Here is an 18949-nt window from a genome sequence, read left to right as displayed (position 1 = left end):
CCGATGATGATAAATAGAATCCACCTGTGTGTAATCAAGTCTCCATATAAATGCACCTGCTCTGTGATAGTCTCAGGGTTCTGTTTAAAGTGCAGAGAGCATTATGAAAACCAAGGAACACACCAGGCAGGTCCGAGATACTGTTGTGGAGAAGTTTAAAGCCGGATTTGGATACAAAAAGATTTCCCAAGCTTTAAACATCTCAAGGAGCACTGTGCAAGCCATCATATTGAAATGGAAGGAGCATCAGACCACTGCAAATCTACCAAGACCCGGCCGTCCTTCCAAACTTTCTTCTCAAACAAGGAGAAAACTGAACAGAGATGCAGCCAAGAGGCCCATGATCACTCTGGATGAACTGCAGGGATCTACAGCTGAGGTGGGAGAGTCTGTCTATAGGACAACAATCAGTCGTACACTGCACAAATCTGGCCTTTATGGAAGAGTGGCAAGAAGAAAGCCATTTCTCAAAGATATCCATAAAAATTCTCGTTTAAAGTTTGCCACAAGCCACCTGGGAGACACACCAAACATGTGGAAGAAGGTGCTCTGGTCAGATGAAACCAAAATCGAACTTTTTGGCCACAATGCAAAACGGTATGTTTGGCGTAAAAGCAATACAGCTCATCACCCTGAACACACCATCCCCACTGTCAAACATGGTGGTGGCAGCATCATGGTTTGGGCCTGCTTTTCTTCAGCAGGGACAGGGAAGATGGTTAAAATTGACGGGAAGATGGATGCAGCCAAATACAGGAACATTCTGGAAGAAAACCTGTTGGTATCTGCACAAGACCTGAGACTGGGACGGAGATTTATCTTCCAACAGGACAATGATCCAAAACATAAAGCCAAATCTACAATGGAATGGTTCAAAAATAAACGTATCCAGGTGTTAGAATGGCCAAGTCAAAGTCCAGACCTGAATCCAATCGAGAATCTGTGGAAAGAGCTGAAGACTGCTGTTCACAAACACTCTCCATCCAACCTCACCGAGCTCGAGCTGTTTTGCAAGGAAGAATGGGCAAGAATGTCAGTCTCTCGATGTGCAAAACTGATAGAAACATACCCCAAGCGATTTGCAGCTGTAAATGGAGCAAAAGGTGGCGCTACAAAGTATTAACGCAAGGGGGCCGAATAATATTGCACGCCCCACTTTTCAGTTTTTTATTTGTTAAAAAAGTTTAAATTATCCAATAAATTTTGTTCCACTTCACGATTGTGTCCCACTTGTTGTTGATTCTTGACAAAAAATTGAAATTTCATATCTTAATGTTTGAAGCCTGAAATGTGGCGAAAGGTTCAAGGGGGCTGAATACTTTTGCAAGGCACTGTACTGTATGTATATATTTTCCCCAAGTGGAAGCTTCCATGATCCTAATAAATTTATGAATTAAAAAAAATATATATGCAGTACTGTGCAAAAGTTTTAGGCAGGTGTCCTGCCTAAAACCTTTGCACAGTACTGTATATTTTTTGAAAAAAGTCTGCCCGATGCGTCTAAATCCCCCTTTACTCACGAGAGATAATGGCTCTTTATCCAGAATGATTCCTTCGGCAATGACTCTTTTTATTCCCTGGGTTTTGGGACTGTCAATGGCAGTTTGTCACGCATAGCAAAAGTTTCTGCCAATGTTCGTTGCATAGGACCTTTCTTTTTGTCTTCAGTTTTCTGCTTTTCACATACTCTTTTGTGGTGGTATTTCGCTAAATGCTTGATTAGGTTGGTTGTATGGAAAACCCGGACCAAACTTAAAAAAACTGGATCGGAAGTCTGGATCGGAATTTTTCCGTGTCTACTACCCGCTACTTTTTGAGCAGAATTCTAGCTTTGTATAGGCTAATGTTCCTATTGTTGAAAGCACAAAGGTGTGTAATAAACAACTAGAACATTTATATTTTGCATTTTGTTTTCTTGACCATGACCTCAAAATCGAGGTACGTACCGAACTCAGATTTTTGTGAACCGTTACACCCCTACTATCATCAGTATTAACAGATGCTTATGACAGATGTCATTAACGGTCATCCGGCAATTTATGTCCCTTACTCAATTTAAGTTCAGCTCGGATCTTTTACATCCATTCCAAAGTGAGATGATTTGCCGGAAGACATAAAATGATATTTATATTACTAAATACCATAAATAGCAATTAATGATACAACTGGAACAGCAACTGGAAAAAATGCACATAACATGAATTTTGATTGTCATTTACATCTGTAACGCTGCAATGCATGCTAGGAAGCATGTTGGACGACAACAGTGTGGCAGCAGACATTGACTTTCTCCCACAAGGGATAAGTGATGGCTAAATGAAGCTTCTTGAAGCAATAAAGGTTTGCAGCCAATTGATTCAAAGCTTTATGGTGGTTCATTTGGTCGTATGACAGTCTTATGATGCCACTGTCAAATAAAGTGTTACCGATTGATATATTTTGGTGTAAATATCCCATAATACAGCGAGGACAGCTGCGACTTATCTATGAACAAATGCAAGTTTTGTGTCAAATTTGGTGGGCTACGGCTTATAGTCAGCAAATTTGGTGGGCGGCGGCTTATAATCAGGTGCTCCTTATAGTCCGAAAATTATGGTAGCTCTTTCAGTGCTATTGATGATGACATACGCCCAATTACGTAGCTCTTTGCGCCCTTCTGCTGTGAATTTGAATAAGTTAATCAGTAGGTGACAACCGCTCGCTGTCAATGGCAGCCAAAGAGTTAACAAATATAGATAAAGCATTGGAGGAATACATAAGTACGTAAAATTCTGTAGTATTAATAAAAGAAATATACAAAATATAGAGAATTGAAAAAATATACAGCTAAAAATGGTAACACTTCTAAAAAGATTTTTCCAAAAAAACCAACAACAACAACTTTTTAACAATTGTCTAGAATTTTACAAAAATGCTGAGTGTTGTGGACCTGTTAAATTGAATTCAAAGATGTACGAATGGCAACGGCCAAAACACAGTTTAATTTTATGCTGTCATCTAGTGGTTAAAGGTATGTAATTGTTTTGCCCTGGCTGGTTTTTGGACATGGGACCAGTAGTGAAAGTGGTTAGAATTTCTTGCCGGAACTCCCCGATGTCAAAACTACTGAAATGCAAAGAAAACTGTTTTGGTCAGTTAATTCTATAACACATACAAAAACTGATTTTCTATCAAAATTGTATTTTTTCAATGATTTGCAAAATAAAAGTTAACAAAAACAGCTACAACCCCAACCTCAATCTCCAAATTTTTATTTTTCCTCATTTCCTCACATATTAAATGCCAAATCTTAATTTTAACTACTTAAGAACATAAGATGTATATTAAAATTGAAGATAATGTAAACATTTACTTTTTGTTGTGTTTTTAATAATAAAGATACAAGTAACATACATTCAGAAAAATAAGTACCAATGACTTATATTATGCGGAGTGAAACGGAATATATTTTGAAGATCGTGCAAACATTGACTTTTTAAATCATAAGGAAATGAATAAGTAGCGTAACATAAATGAACAAATAAAAATCCAAAGTGCACATTGACAGCAAAGATGTTCTGAACCTCCCCATCAGAGCAAATAAAACTAAATATGATAAATAGGCCACCTTAACTCTTTCCTTGCTCTTAAAGATTTGATCCATTTTCTGTTACATTGCCCATTTTTTAAATTTGCTGTTTTCAGAAAACATGCACTGAATCTTATACCGGAACTCCGTTCCGGCCCTGAATCTTATACCGGGACTGCGTTCCTGAACGTTCCTGTCCACTTTCACCCCTACATAGGACCCCTCCCGCGCGAAGTGCAATCCAACTGTGGCGACACCTGAACTCAGTGTTGACGCCCGGGGTCAAAATTTAGGGTCAAGGGTCAAAGGTCTAGACCGATGCGGCCACCGTCTTCAAATCTCAAAAAGTCGATTGATGTATGCTATTCTGCCCTACAGTTAAAGACGCCCTTTCTGATTGGTCATCAGTCCCGACTGTGGGGTGGCACCTGCTGTACACATCTTCTGACAAGATTCCACTATTCCAGCATTAAGTCACCAGGTGTACAACCAGTGTTGGACAGTAACAAAAATGTGTAGTTAAATAACAGTTACATTTGGAATTTTCCCGAGTTACAATTGTTGTCCCATTTAAACAATCACTGTATAAACACGAATTAACAAATAGTACATTTTACATCAATTTCTTCGTATGAAAGCAACACTTATGACTGCTCCCCCTCCCCCATGGGATATTTTGCCCAGCGACTCAAATGGCAACAATGTTTTAGGCCCACATATGTTCCCTTGTTTGGAAATACAACAATAACTGACTCACAAATGCTAAGAACTCAAACATTTAATTACAGTGCAAAGAATGTTTGCCAGTAGGGAAGATGCTGACATCAAAACAGTGTATATCAAACTTTCTGTCCATAGCCAGGCATGTATAGTGTAGCCCACTACAAATGCAAATGCTACAAATTGCATTCCATACTAGTAAATCAAGCATGTGATTTCCGTACCAGCAAGACCAAAGCACAAGAATCTGCCTGCTGGATTTGGTGTGTTTCAGTGCTGGTTTTGCAAATACAGAATCCAGCATGTGTTGTATGTCTTTGCAGGGTTCCAATCCACGATGCCCAGGGGTGAAAGTGGACCAGAACGGTCAGGAATGCAGTTCCGGTTTAAGATTCAGGGCCGGAACGCAGTTCCGGTATAAGATTCAGGGCCGGAATGCTGTTCCGGTACACGGTGCTTTGATTCCAAAAATATGACGGCAACTGTCGAAACGCTATGTAAAAAATAAGAGAAAAAAATTAGGGTTGTTCCGATCATGTTTTTTTGCTCTCGATCTGATCCCGATCATTTTATCTGCCGAGCCCGATATTTCCCGATCCGATTGCTTTTTTTTTTTTTGCTCCCGATTCGATTGCAATCATTCCCGATAATTTTTCCCGATCATATACATTTTGGCAATGCATTAAGAAAAAAATGAATAAAACTCGGACGAATATATACATTCAATATACAGTACATATGTACTGTATTTGTTTATTATGACAATAAATCCTTAAGATGGCATTTATATTATTAACATTCTTTCTGTGAGAGGGATCCACGGATAGAAAGACTTGTGACTTTGTATATTGTGACTAAATATTGCCATCTTGTGTATTTGTTGAGCTTTCAGTAAATTATACTGTAGCCATGCCCAAATGCATGATGGGAAGTGGAACCATGACTGTGCGTAGTGCTACCATAAGGTGTTAAGAAAAAGATCAATTGCTACCTTGCTTCCCCACATTGCTTCCCACGATAATTCTAATCATAGGGAGAGGGATTGTAAGGCTTTAGCCAAGTAAAAAAAGGCTCCAAAGGCTGCCAAAATTCACTCTACTCATATTACGCTGCCTTTTATCTCTCTATATCGGTAAAACGGTGCCATTACAGATTGAGCGTGACAATGCGTGGGTGGGTCGTGAAGTGCACGTATTAATTGCATTAAATATTTTTAACGTGATACATTTTTTAAAAAATTAATTGCCGCCGTTATCGGGATAAATTTGATAACCCTACCTTAAGCCTAAACTAAAGACACTGGATGAGTGTAACATATTATGTCTGTAACGTTGAATACAATTAGAAAACGATTTAATTAAAATATATACAGTATATATATTAAAAAAAAAGCCTTGGCCGATATTTTTTTGCCGATTCCGATACTTTAAAAATGACGTGATCGGACCCGATCGATGACATCTCTAATAATAATGCTAAGCTGCCACACATGCATTTCATCTCCAAGAAGAAAACAATCTACCAACATCAGATTTACATACACAAGTGTTAACAACAAGCATAATAAAGTGCTTGTGTCGCGTAATCTGTTTGCACCGATATTAATTATTTATTTTATTCCAAGGACGGCATGGAGGTTTCCCCAACTGCTGCAGTTATCTGCGTCTGACGATGATGAGTCACGTCAATGTGCGAATGCACGCAGCAAAGCAAAACGCCTGGACTCATTTATCCGTTCAATTGGCTGACATACTGACATGTGATCAGCAGAGATAGTTAGCTCTGATTGGTTCAAATGTGCATGTTTTCTGGAACAGCAAAAAAAAAAAAAAATTGAATTTGAATTGACGCGACAAAAAAGTCGCATGATGATTATGGTTTAACAATGTCAGTGTTTGCACGATCTTCAAAATATATTCCATTTCACTCTGCATAATATAGGTCATTTGTACCTTTTTTTCTGAATGTATGTTACTTATTTCTTTATTATAAAAAAAAAAGAAAAGAAAGCAAAAGTAAATGTTTACATTAACTTCAATTGTAATAGACATCCTATGTTCTTAAGTAGTTCTTAAAAGAGGGAAAATAAAAATTAGGAGATGGAGGTTGGGGTTATTGCTGTGGTTGTTAACTTTATTTTGCAAATCATTGAAAAATACAATTTTGAATGAAAATCAGTTTTTGTATTTTAGAGAAATAACTGTGCCAAAACATTTTTCTTTGCACTTCAGTAGTTTTAGGAGGTTTGAACACCCCCCCCCCCCCCCCGCCCCCCACCCCTAAAATGAAAATAAATAACATTTCTAGCTCCGTGGCGACCTTCACGTCGGGGAGTTCCGGCAAGAAATTCTAGCCACTTTCACCCCTGACGATGCCTGATTTAAGTAAGTGTAATGTAGGGCCGAATGTTGAATACTATGCATTTTTTGTGGCAGTCTTGTGAAGTCTTGTAATATCTTTCTTTACCATTCTTAGTCGTCATTCCTATTAAAAGATTTTCATTCTATTAGGTTTTAATTGGTCAACTCTTGAGAGTATGGAAAGTATAAGTAATTTGAATGTAATGAAATTAACAATATTTATTTTAGGTAAGTAATTGAAATATTTACACGACTGTATTCGAAAAGACACTACTGGTACTTCCAAAGAAATCTTCCCCAACACTGACAATGCAAGTGACATTTCAGTACTTCAACGGAGGCTATAATGATGTTGGAAGCATTTGTTTATAGGCACAAAGACAAACTGGTTTCGTCTGGTTTGGATATAGTTGCAAGAACCAGCGGCGGAACAAATGTGAACACGGCCTGGGCCCCTCCGACTTTCGCAGGCCCCTCAAGATGATCGCCTGGTGTTTGTATGTGTGGGCGTGTGTGTTTGTGTGTGGGGTGCAATTTTTTTTTTTTATGGGCCCCTCCAGACAACTGGTCAAGTGACTGGCAGAAATATTTTAACACTTGAACATTATACTACAGCTTCGTGCATCATCTTACCTTTCTGTTTGACCCTCCCTTCGCCCAACTTTACGCCAGGCCCCTTAAAAGCACCCCCATAAACCCCCCTCAGTTCCGGCCCTGACAAGAACAGCAAGCCAAGTGCCCTCACTGTAAATTTGCACAACCTCTTAGGTGCACATGAAAAAAAAAAGTGTAACACACTAGAGTTCACCTCGCCCTGATTTATTTTGTTTTAATTTGATCTTTTTTTAAGTGTTGCATTTTGTTTGGTTATATAAAAAAAAACAAATTAATGGTAGCCGCGCCTTGTTAAGTACAAGTAATTACTGCAATGAAAGATTGTTCTCTAATTTCCATCTGAAATATAATCTGGTAAATAGTAAATCATTGTAAGCAATTTGTTTTTGCAACAACTACAAATCTGACACAAATTTGGGTTTCGATTGTCGATTAATCATTTGTTCTTTATTTCAACTTTAATATCCCGGAGGGTCATCAGTGCAATTTTGTCTTTATACAATGTGTTATATTTGATGAATTCCAAGTTTATTAAAAAATATTAAATAAGACTGCAAAAACGTTCACAGTGTTGTTACAATGAATGATAAAATTCACTTGGCTTATGTATAACGTGGGCTCTGTGGAGAAGAATCATTGGATCGAAATCTTATAGAAAGAAATGTAATTGAAGGTGATTTATAGAAAATATATATGAAAAATTTAGTTTTTCATAAAATCATGTTTTTTTTTTCTTAAAATAATTACATTGTGTCATAAGTCAGTCACAACGCTTGAATAGTCAGCACCAAGAGCAGGAGGCTAAGACTTGAAAGAAGTGCAGTGGATGAATCCTCTATAAATGGACATTCGAAGTTATCGTCTTGGTCACCACCGGTCGAGGTGAATTCTACAAAACTAATGTCGGCCCCCTCCACTTGCGCTGTAATCCAGTCCTGGAAAAACGACACTCGGGCAAACACCTCAGGGAAACCCTTGGTAGCGCATGGTACACCGAAACTGGCCAGGCCCGCCTGTACCCATACTGAGCCTTGTTTACATTGCAGGGGACCGCCTGAATCACCCTGAAAACACATTTTACAAATGGCAGATGAGAAAAAAAAAAGTTCACAATATTAATGTACAGTTGGACTGATTCCATCACATTAAGAGACAAACCTGGCATATTCCTTTACCCTCCTGCCCAGCACATATCATATTGCTGTTGACGCCAACGTTTTCCACAAAGCTGTAGCTGCAGCCACATTGGTTGTTTCCAATAATTGGAATCTTAACTTCTTGTAGCCTTTCAAAGCCCACATTTGGCTCTGCAGAAGAAATGAGTCATTTTCACCAATTGACAGGACAGCATCCCAAACAATGTGACCTCAAATCAATAGATATACACCAAACTTAAATATGCAATGTTATTGTGTTTTTTTTAATTTAATTTTTATTGTTGTCATGATAAATAAAAGGCTGGAACCCAACTAGCCATATTAAATTGAGAATTCGCAAAACCTCACTTTTGTCATAGGTGTTTAAAAGCATTGTCTTTAAAGCCATGAATCTGCATTTGCGTGTGAAATTGTGCCAAATTGTAGAAATACATCTTCGTTTAGTATGACTCTGCTATGTGTGGTCAACGCCTTAGTCCGGTTTTAAGAGTTTTAAAGGGATCCGTGGATAGTAAGACTTGTAGTTCTTAAAAGATAAACGTTATAATGAGTTAAAATAATTTGATATTGAAACCCCTCTTGATGTTTTCCTTTTTATACAATTTGTAAAATTAGTTTAACTAGTAGGCCGCCAACGTTGTAGACGTCGCAGGGTGGTGACGTCACTGGTTATGCTGCCGGGCGTCCACAGTATGACTCTAGCGACATAAACATGTTATCTTTTCTACCCTTTCAATTTAAATCTGAGAGGAACATTAATGAGCATGACAGCACTTTCGATATTTCACAAAACGAGCAGCAAAAGCAAAATGAACAGGAAAGACGGGATGAGATGAGACGAGAGGAGGAAAAAAAAACTGTGTTTTGTCAAAATGTGCTAAACTGGCAAAACCACTACAAGAGGCAAATTTGACACCCAAAGTACTACCATGCGCTTTCAGCTTGTTTTGTTTAGATGCATCCAGACAGAACATGCCTGAAGAAAATACATAAACGTCGTAATATCAAATAAGGGTCGTTTAAATACGCTACGTGACTAATGTGGTCGACAGATCAACAATCTGCTTTAAAGTGCGTATGACAGGATAAAATTAAGTCTTAAATAGCATTATTATGTGAATTAGAATCATATTTTGAGACGATTCGACTATATACAACAATTTGGCATAGCGCAGATGACAAGAAAAGTCGTTTTGCCACGCCTGCCATTATAGCGCTCTTGCGTCCCCAATGGGAAGATGACGTCGGCAGGGTCATGAGTTCATCTGATTTAGAATTCGGCCCATTGAGGGGCAATTATTCAGAACGAGGAAAATGCGACGAAGAGAGCAGCAAAATGTATGGTATGGTCATGACAAATAACAGTCTTTTGCTAAATGGAATATGAAATATTAAAAATGCATTTATTCAGTAGGACATGGCAAAATTACTCCATAATGGTGAAAAACCAGCAACTTCTTGGCACCTCCCCATGATATTTTATGCCACCGGAGTTAGTCCGGCTTTTGTCATTCCCCTGCCCTGGCTTCGGAGAACATAAACAAACAGGAGGCATGACAGCTAGCCGACATGCTAACCCGAACCCGGTGACATCTCAGTCTTATTTTCGCTTTTCGAAGCGAAAAATCACACAAAACTATCCCGGGTTATGTCACACGGCGGCGGGGTTGTCGATTGACTTTGCCGATTGGCAACCCGCTCGGCGGCGAGCAAGTTACAGCTCGTCGTTCCCCTGCTGCGGGCAGGAGAGCTCGTTTGCCAGGGAAGCAGCTGGAGAATGACCGCCGGACCAACCAGCCGACGTCAGAGGAGCACGTAGCTGCCACATTGTCAACACGAATATGACGTAAATTAATGCTTAAAAACACCGTAAAGACGTAAACAGTGAGAAAGCGGCATACAGTTGTTGTGTGCAACTAACAAGGAAGGATGCATCCATGATCAAACATAAGTAAATATTCCTTTATTTAAAGAAAGTCTGTTGTGTTTACTTTGTAATCGCTGTATTCGCGGAGATTTTTAACACAAAGTTGCAATTTCTGAAACCCAAAAAGGCTCACAGGTCTCTCCCTGGTGCAGCTACAAAAGCCTGCAGCTGGTGTAATGCGAAAAATAAACGAACTAATCCGCAAAATCAGATGAATCCGGAGTCCATCTGTAAGCGATACAGCAAGGCTGTATTGTGAGATGCTCACCCGGGTGACGTCACATTTGTATTTGTCCTAAACCCGAGTCTGGAGCCGGAAGTCATTCATTTTCATGGCGCAGGATTAAAAAATTTTAATATATTAAACGATCACTTCCATACGCGTCCAAGCGGTCCATTTCATTCATGAGCATAAAACACCACTTGATATATGAAATAAACATGCTTTTTGGTGTCATACGTACTTTAAAGCTACCAAAAGAAAACACAAGGCACCAAAGGTATGAGAGGGAAACACATGCAAAGAGTATTTTGAGGCAATGAAATGGTAACTATCGCTGTTAACCAATGAGTGCATATGTTAGACGTCTCGCCGTGTAGAAGGAACTGCAGTAACCCGGTAGTATTCGTCGAGTGACAGTGACAATCTACGTCATCACCCTGAGCTTCTATTGCAGGAATAAAAACATGGTGCCCTCCGTAGGTCAAAACATGTACTAAATATTTTAAATTTTTAAATCAATCGCAGTACTTTATGTGTTTCTAACAACATATTTTAGTAAAAGACAACAACTGTGGCTTATTAGAGCCTACAAGTTTTTAGAGCCAAGGTTCCCTTTAAGAATCCTTAGAAATTCTCTCAGAGAACTGATTACAATCATAGTTATAATTTTGATCTAGTTCAGTGGTCTCCAACATTGAAGGCGGTCATCATACTGTATGTGATTGAATGGTGTGATACTCACGATCAGCCCCCAGTCTGCCCCAGCCGCTGCCCCAGCACATGGTGCCGTTGTTGAATTTACTGTCCTTACTTGCCATGCAGATGGGTCTGATGTATTCAGTGTAATTGAGGGGGCTGCTAAGCTTCATGACAGTTATGTCGTTGTTAAAGGTTGAGTTATTGTAGTCGGGATGAACAATGATCCGTGCCACAGTGCGGTTGACCTCATTGGGACTGGTGTCGCTCTGATTCTGTTTTCCAAAGTAGAGGCGCCAGGGCTCAAGATTTGTGCTACATTTAAACACAGGAGAGAAAAAGGGGTGAATTCACAATTGTTGTTTTCACTTTGTATTACTGGATATGATCAAGTTTGTTGAATTCATTGATTTTGTCACGCCGTGGTGGGGGTTGTCCTGTCTAGGTAGATTATTATCTCTTCCTGTTTCCACCACCCACCCTTACTGCTGCCTCACCTGTCTCTGATTGGGATTACCTATTGTGCCCCATTCGTCATGTGCTTAAATTGTTTGTCACTCCCGAGTCTCGTGCCAACGTGTCTTCGCCCTTCGTTCCCGCTACAGCCAGCATCCATAGCCACATACAGTATATTCTACGTTGTAAGTTTCTTCATTATGTTCTACCACAGTTTGTTGTTATTTTGTGCCTCATGTCTCGTCCTTTGTTGTAGTGACCTGCTCCAGTGCATTTTGCCTGGCTCCCTTGTTTCTAATTTGGATCATTTTGTTTCAATTTGGTTCATTTTCTATACGCAGATGCATATTTTGAGTATTAAATATTAGGGTTTTTAAAAACTCCCACCAAAGTAACCGGGTTTTTTTTTGTTTTTTTTAAACAGTCGAAATGTCTGCAACAAAAAAAGGTCAGACGTCATATGTGCGACCCGTGTTTAACCCATTCACTCCCAGTCATTTTCACCGGTGCAACCCCCTTCGCTAAATTTTGACTTATTTTGCAAGGCCCTCAGAAAATTCTTTTCTATTGCTATATAAACATGGAATCCACCAAAGGAAAGATTAGACTCTCTTCTTTTAGCAGGAAAACAAGTAAGTTCGTGTCTTTTTCTATTCTTTAGAAATTAGCATAAGAAAATAGCTTAGTTTGGGCAATTTTCCAATTTCTGATCAAAAAAACAGAGAAATTGAAAAACTTAACTTTAACACAGCTATTTTTTGCTGTAGTTACATCCCAAACATCTGAATAATATTTTCCTTTTACAAAATAAATAAACAAGACAAAGAGCTTTTGATAGCAAAGTAACAATTTATTTACACATAACTAAACTATTAAACTGAGAGATGACGCTGTTTTGGCCGCGACAGCCGGGTAAACTTTTCCCTCATCGCCGCCTGTCTCATAAAGATGGATTTTTTTGAGTCTCTGCGGGGTCTGCTCGGTGCTGCACTGGTGGTCCCGGTCATTCTGCTCGGTCGTCCAGCGCCTGGCATCCTGGACGTCCATTTGGTCGTCTTCCGCCGGCGCCCCGGCCGTGCGGCCCGGCCGTTCGTTGCGTTAAATCGGGTTGCGGGTCTTACCAAATGCGCTACTGCCCTCCAGTGGCCAGTTTTATTGCTTTGAAAATGGATTTTCAGCTTTGTGCTTTGGAGCTAAATTGAATCAGAACCCAGAACCCAGAGATGTCTCTTGTAAAAAAAAAAAAAAAAAAAATGCAAAAGACGTATAAATACGTTTTGGGACACTGAAACAATTAAAAATAGAACGTATTTATACGTTTTTGGGAGCAAATGAGTTACATTCAGGGATTGCGCTTGCGCTCACAAGGATTTGGAATCTTACAGCATTACATACACATCGCGAATGAATTAAAGATATATATAATGCACATATATAAACTAGGGTTGTCAAACGATTAAAATTTTTAATCGAGTTAATCACAGCTTAAAAATTAATTAATCATAATTAATTGCAATTCAAACCATCTATAAAATATGCCATATTTTTGTGTAAATTATTGTTGGAATGGAAAGATAAGACACAAGACGGATATATACATTCAACATACTGTACATAAGTACTGTATTTGTTTATTATAACAATAAACCGAAAAGATGGCATTAACATTAACATTCTGTTAAAGTGATCCATGGATAGAAAGACTTGTAGTTCTTAAAAGATAAGTTTTAGAACAAGTTATAGAAATTATATATTAAAACCCCTCTTAATGTTTTTGTTTTAATAAAATCTGTAAAATTTTCTATCAAAAAAATAAAGTAGTAGGTCGCCATTGTTGATGTGAATAATTACACAATTCTCATGGTGCTGAAACCCATAAAATCAGTCCCACCCAAGCGCCAGCAGAGGGCGACAAAACTCCAAAAAACACAAGTAACAAGTGCACATGACACTGTGCTGTCATTTTAATCTGTTTGAGCGGGGCATGTGCGTTAATTGCGTCAAATATTTTAACGCGAATAATTTTAAAAATTAATTATCGCCTGTTAACGCGATAATTTTGACAGCCCTAATATAAATACGTAAGCGACCGCGTGCGGCTAAACAAAATATGATTGCTGAACCATTTCTTTACTTTTTCTCAGTCACTCTGTGCTTGGGTGCACATCAATAAATATGTAAAAAAAAAAAAAAAAAAAACACTGATGCAGTTGGGGGTGGATGACATTTTTCCCTACAAAGGAGGTGGTGTGGATGCTGATCTTTTATTTTCCTTTACAGATGGGGCAAAACACTCGGTTATAAAAAGCCCTGCTATGTGTGGACATGGGCTGAGTCCGCTCCATTCCATCCGAGTGTGACAGTTTGCTTTCGAATATTTGACTGGGAGGGGCTGGTAGCGAATGATCGCTCTCCTAGTCAAAATGGATTATGGATTAATGGATTGTTTTATTTCGTTAAAGGACCGTTTTATTTACTTGTTCCTTGCCAAGAAGGAAATAATTCTAAAAATGCCCCCATTCAGATCACGTTTCAGACATTGAGCTTGATCACGTAATTGGATTTGTGTAATCAGGTTTTTAAAAAAAATATATTTCTCATTTTTAGAAGTAAAGTTAAGCACTTGTAAAATTGATTTATTGACTGAGGGCTTTTGTTTTTTACTGCAATGAGTGAGATTTCAAATTATATGATAATTTAACTTGTTATCAGTCCTCATTTATTTCCTTTTCTTCTGATTTCTGAGTTATTGTAGTGACGTCCGCAGCTGGACCTGGCACCTTGACAATGGTCTGTGACACACCCCTATTTGAAGACAGGGTGTGTGCTGATTATATCAATTGCCTCTTATCTTTTTATAGCGACGATTACTCAACTCATGTTTGACACATTGCCAATCATTTTGAGTGAGTACGTCCCTTTGAACATTAACCAATTGGTACAAGGGTGGGTATTCCACGAAAGTTTAACAATCAAGCCTAACAACATTTCAGTCTGTACTAGGGTTGTTCCGATCATGTTTTTTTGCTCCTGATCCGATCCCGATCGTTTTAGTTTGAGTATCTGCCGATCCCAATATTTCCCGCTCCGATTGCTTTTTTTTTTTTGCTCCCGATTCAATTCCAATCATTCCCGATAATTTTTCCCGATCATATACATTTTGGCAAAGCATTAAGAAAAAAATGAATAAAACTGGGACGAATATATACATTCAACATACAGTACATAAGTACTGTATTTGTTTATTATGACAATAAATCCTCAATATGGCATTTACATTATTAACATTCTTTCTGTGAGAGGGATCCACGGATTGAAAGACTTGTGACTTTGTATATTGTGACTAAATATTGCCATCTAGTGTATTTGTTGAGCTTTCAGTAAATGATACTGAAGGCCATGCCCAATGCATGATGGGAAGTGGAACCATGACAAGTGAAACCACGACTGTGTGTAGTGCTACCAATTCATATATCTTCTCTGCGATGGGATATAATACAAGGTGTTAAGAAATAGATCAATTGTTACCTTGCTTCCCCACATTGTTTCCCATGATATTTCTAATTGTAGGGAGGGGGATTGAAAACCTTTAGCCAATTAAAATAAGGCTCTAAAGGCTGCCAAAATTCACTCCACTCATTTTACGCTGCCTTTGAGCTCTCTATATTGTCAAACCGGCCAATACAGTTGGAGCGCGACAATGCGTGAGTGGATTGTGCAGCGCATGCATTAATTGTGTTAAATATTTTAACGTGATACATTATTTAAAAAATTAATTTTCGCCGTTATTGGGATAAATTTGATAACCCTACCTTAAGCCTAAACTAAAGACTCTGGATAAGTGTAACATAATACGTCTATAACGTTAAATACAATTAGAAAACGATTTAATTAAAAAATATATTTATATTAAGAAAAGGCATGGCCGATATTTTTTTGCCGATTCCGATACTTTGAAAATCATGTACTTTAAAAAACAAAACAAAACAAAAAAGTCTTAACGGGGTTAATCCCAGCTTCTAATTTTCTGTTGTTTTTTTTTTTTTTTTGTTCTGTACATTTTCTAACCACTGACAGTAAGTAAAATTGATGGAAACATCATCATACCTTAAAATGCAGTGGGCCGCCGTGAGGATCCATTCCTCGTTGATCACAGTTGCCCCACATATGTGAAACCCGTTGTAGTGCATGCTGACTTGCCAAGGCCAGGTGCCTTCCGCGGCATCGTCACCCCCGACAATCCTTGAGTTTAGTGGTGCCTCTCCACAGCCCACTGTGTCGGAGTATGAACAAAATGTCAACTGCTTGAATATAATGGGATGCTGCATGGCAGTTACTGTGATGGAGCAAATTGGAAGACGTACCTTGAGCTTTCACACCATCTATAGAAAAGAGATTTTAAAAAATGAATTATTTCTCACGTTTTGTGTACAAAATCATTTTAAAACACTCTAAACAGCAGCTAAATTGAATGATTAATTTTCCTACGTTAATGTGTGAAATGGATTTTCGATTACATGCTGGATTTTAGTATAACATTATTAACATAATGTCAAAAATAAGGAAAAACAAATCATGTTGTTTTTACGTACAAATTCCCAATCGACCAACGTCTTTTTTTCGCTATTAATTGTTACTTGACAGTCCTAGCTGTGAGTGTTCCTTGGACAAGTTGTTTTTGTGTAATCCAATATATCCAAGGAAACCGTAGCAGGTGTCATGACAATCTAAAAACACAGAGATGTACACCACCAACATGTAATAAGACAGGGAGGATAAAGTTGAGTTTAACACCCTACCTTTACTTGTGAGTAATATACCCAATAAGAGAGCCCATGTTGTCCGCAGCATCATGTTCAAGTGCAGGAGTACGCTACCTATGTTGTCCTATTGTACCCCGTGTGTCTATTTATACTGTAACCACTCCTAGAAAACTAGCTTTGCGTTGCATGCAATGTTTGTGTAGGTCACAATAGGAGCGAAAGTGTTATCTGGACAGGTCGTGTTTTTCCAGTGATACATTTATGACAAGTAATCGGATTACATGCACCCAACTTTGGAATGCGCTCCTACTGGTCTTGGTAGTCTGCAATGAATGGCATTGCAGATCTATGCACTTTGACCATGGTGAATTGTCATTTTGTTTTTTCAAGAGGTTTCCTCAGGTAGTCTGTGACTATTAGATCTGTTACCAGCAGGGGTGTACTGATATTCTCCAGTTAAATAGATGGAAGGATACATACTTTAATTAATGTTTTTAAAAAATTCTGGAAGGAAGTTAGTAAAATTGTGTTGTATTCGTACGTATATATATTTTTTGTGCTCTCAGTAATACGGTCCGTATAATACTATACTTATGCATTTACTTGGCAAGTTGCCACAGAGGCATCAACCTTCGTGGAAAAATGTTTTCCTCTAATATTGCGTAATGGAGCATTCTAGGTAAACCAACTAGTCATCTTAACGACCCAGTATTAATGTGTGAAGTCGCCAAATTGCATGGTTTTATCCAGGCGTAGTTTGCAAGGAACGGTAGGGACATAACACTACCAACTTTTCGGGATGCTCAAATTATCCCCACCAAGTTTTACGCGACATTATTTGATTATATATTATATAATGTGTTCAATTACATAGGTAATTTAGATTGTTTTCCCTTACGTTGTAAGGATAGTTGACGCTACCATTATTAAGTGAATTATTTTCATCTGACTTTCCCATTTTCACTTGCTGAATGTCCCAGTCCACTTTTTTCCTCTTCAAACGACAGATTTTCATGTCGACGACATGCTGCCTCCGCCGCCCTTTTGAAGAGGGGGGGTATCGCAAGCATTTTTTCAACCAGCAGCATCCACTGTATGTACTGCAAAAAGACGTCAATTTTGTAGAGGTGAGGAACACACCACTAGTTTAGCTACTGAAAGTCCAACCTGCATCAGTTAGCATAACATTAAATTGTGTGAATTTGCTAACCTGCAAAACTCGAAACGGAAGCTACTTAGAGAGAAGCGTCCTCCTGTATGTGTTTTGTACTGTTTACCTTAAACTGTGACAAATGTAGTGAACCCAGCTTTGTCCCCTTCTCCTCAATTTTCATTTTTATTTTTTTTTATTATTGGTCTTAAAGCAGCCCATAGGAGCTTCATTCAAGAAGCTTCAAGATTCATTTTTTGTTTAGTCTGGCCGTTCTTGTGGAGAAAAACAGTAGTGTTCAACTTGAAGAAGGCTCCATTTTTATTTTTGTTATTCCCTGAGTAAGAGGGTTTTTCAGTTATATTTATTTGCTCGGAAAATGAATGAATGAGTGAATGAATTTATTTATTTAGATAATGTTGCGTAGTCTCAAAACAAATGTTTATTTTTTTGCGCAACTGGATAGTTAAGTGAATGACAGGTTTGTATTGCGTATATGAATATAATGTAGGTTATGTTCAAATATTGCAATTTAAATTTGCTAATAAAATTCAGAGATTTATGAAATGTACATTTTCTAATTAAATCCAGACATTTATTCTGGAAGTTTTCAAAATGTTTCTTCAGTAATTTTTGAAAGCAAAGGTTTGAATCGAACGGTGTATCACCTGAACCAATACACAAGTTAATATGGCAATAGAGACTTATTTTGCATTGATCAAGTAGCCTATCAAAGTTTATATGTCAATATTTATTTTGCATTGATCATTTAGCCTATCAATCAATTAGGTTCATTTTTGTGGGAAATGTGGCCCTGATCCCGGTTCACTTTGGTCTTATTAATGTACAGTGGGGCAAATAAGTATTTAGTCAACCGCTAATTGTACATGTTCTCCCACTTGAAAATATTAGAGAGGCCTGTAATTGTCAACATGGGTAAACAATGAGAGACAGAATGTGGGGGAAAAAACAGAAAATCACATTGTTTGATTTTCAAAAAAAATATTTGCAAATCATGTTGGAAAATAAGTATTTGGTCAATACCAAAAGTTCATCTCAATACTTTGTTATGTACCCTTTGTTGGCAATAACGGAGGCCAAATGTTTTCTGTAACTCTTCACAAGTTTTTCACACTCTGTTGCTGGTATTTTGGCCCATTCCTCCATGCAGATCTCCTCTAGAGCAGTGATGTTTTGGGGCTGTCGTTGGGCAACACGGACTTTCAACTCCCTCCACAGATTTTCTATGGGGTTGAGATCTGGAGACTGGCTAGGCCACTCCAGGACCTTGAAATGCTTCTTACGAAGCCACTC

At 38.3% G+C, this 18949-nt stretch overlaps 1 protein-coding gene across 1 annotated transcript; it reads right to left on the bottom strand.

Annotated features, from left to right (window-relative positions):
* Positions 1-7358: 7358 nt before the first annotated feature.
* Positions 7359-16669, bottom strand: LOC130909261 (chymotrypsin-like protease CTRL-1). The gene is made up of 6 exons (XM_057825512.1): positions 16522-16669; positions 16087-16104; positions 15830-15995; positions 11313-11581; positions 8422-8570; positions 7359-8327 (listed from the first exon to the last, which is right to left on the bottom strand). The coding sequence occupies exons 1-6, from the start codon at positions 16574-16576 to the stop codon at positions 8028-8030; spliced, it is 957 nt and encodes a 318-aa protein (XP_057681495.1). The 5' UTR covers positions 16577-16669; the 3' UTR covers positions 7359-8027.
* Positions 16670-18949: the final 2280 nt, after the last annotated feature.

Source organism: Corythoichthys intestinalis, chromosome 21 (assembly GCF_030265065.1).
Source record: "Corythoichthys intestinalis isolate RoL2023-P3 chromosome 21, ASM3026506v1, whole genome shotgun sequence".
Taxonomy (NCBI): Eukaryota; Metazoa; Chordata; class Actinopteri; order Syngnathiformes; family Syngnathidae; genus Corythoichthys; species Corythoichthys intestinalis.
Note: the sequence above shows the minus strand (reverse complement) of the source record. Positions and strands in the feature narration are given on the sequence as shown.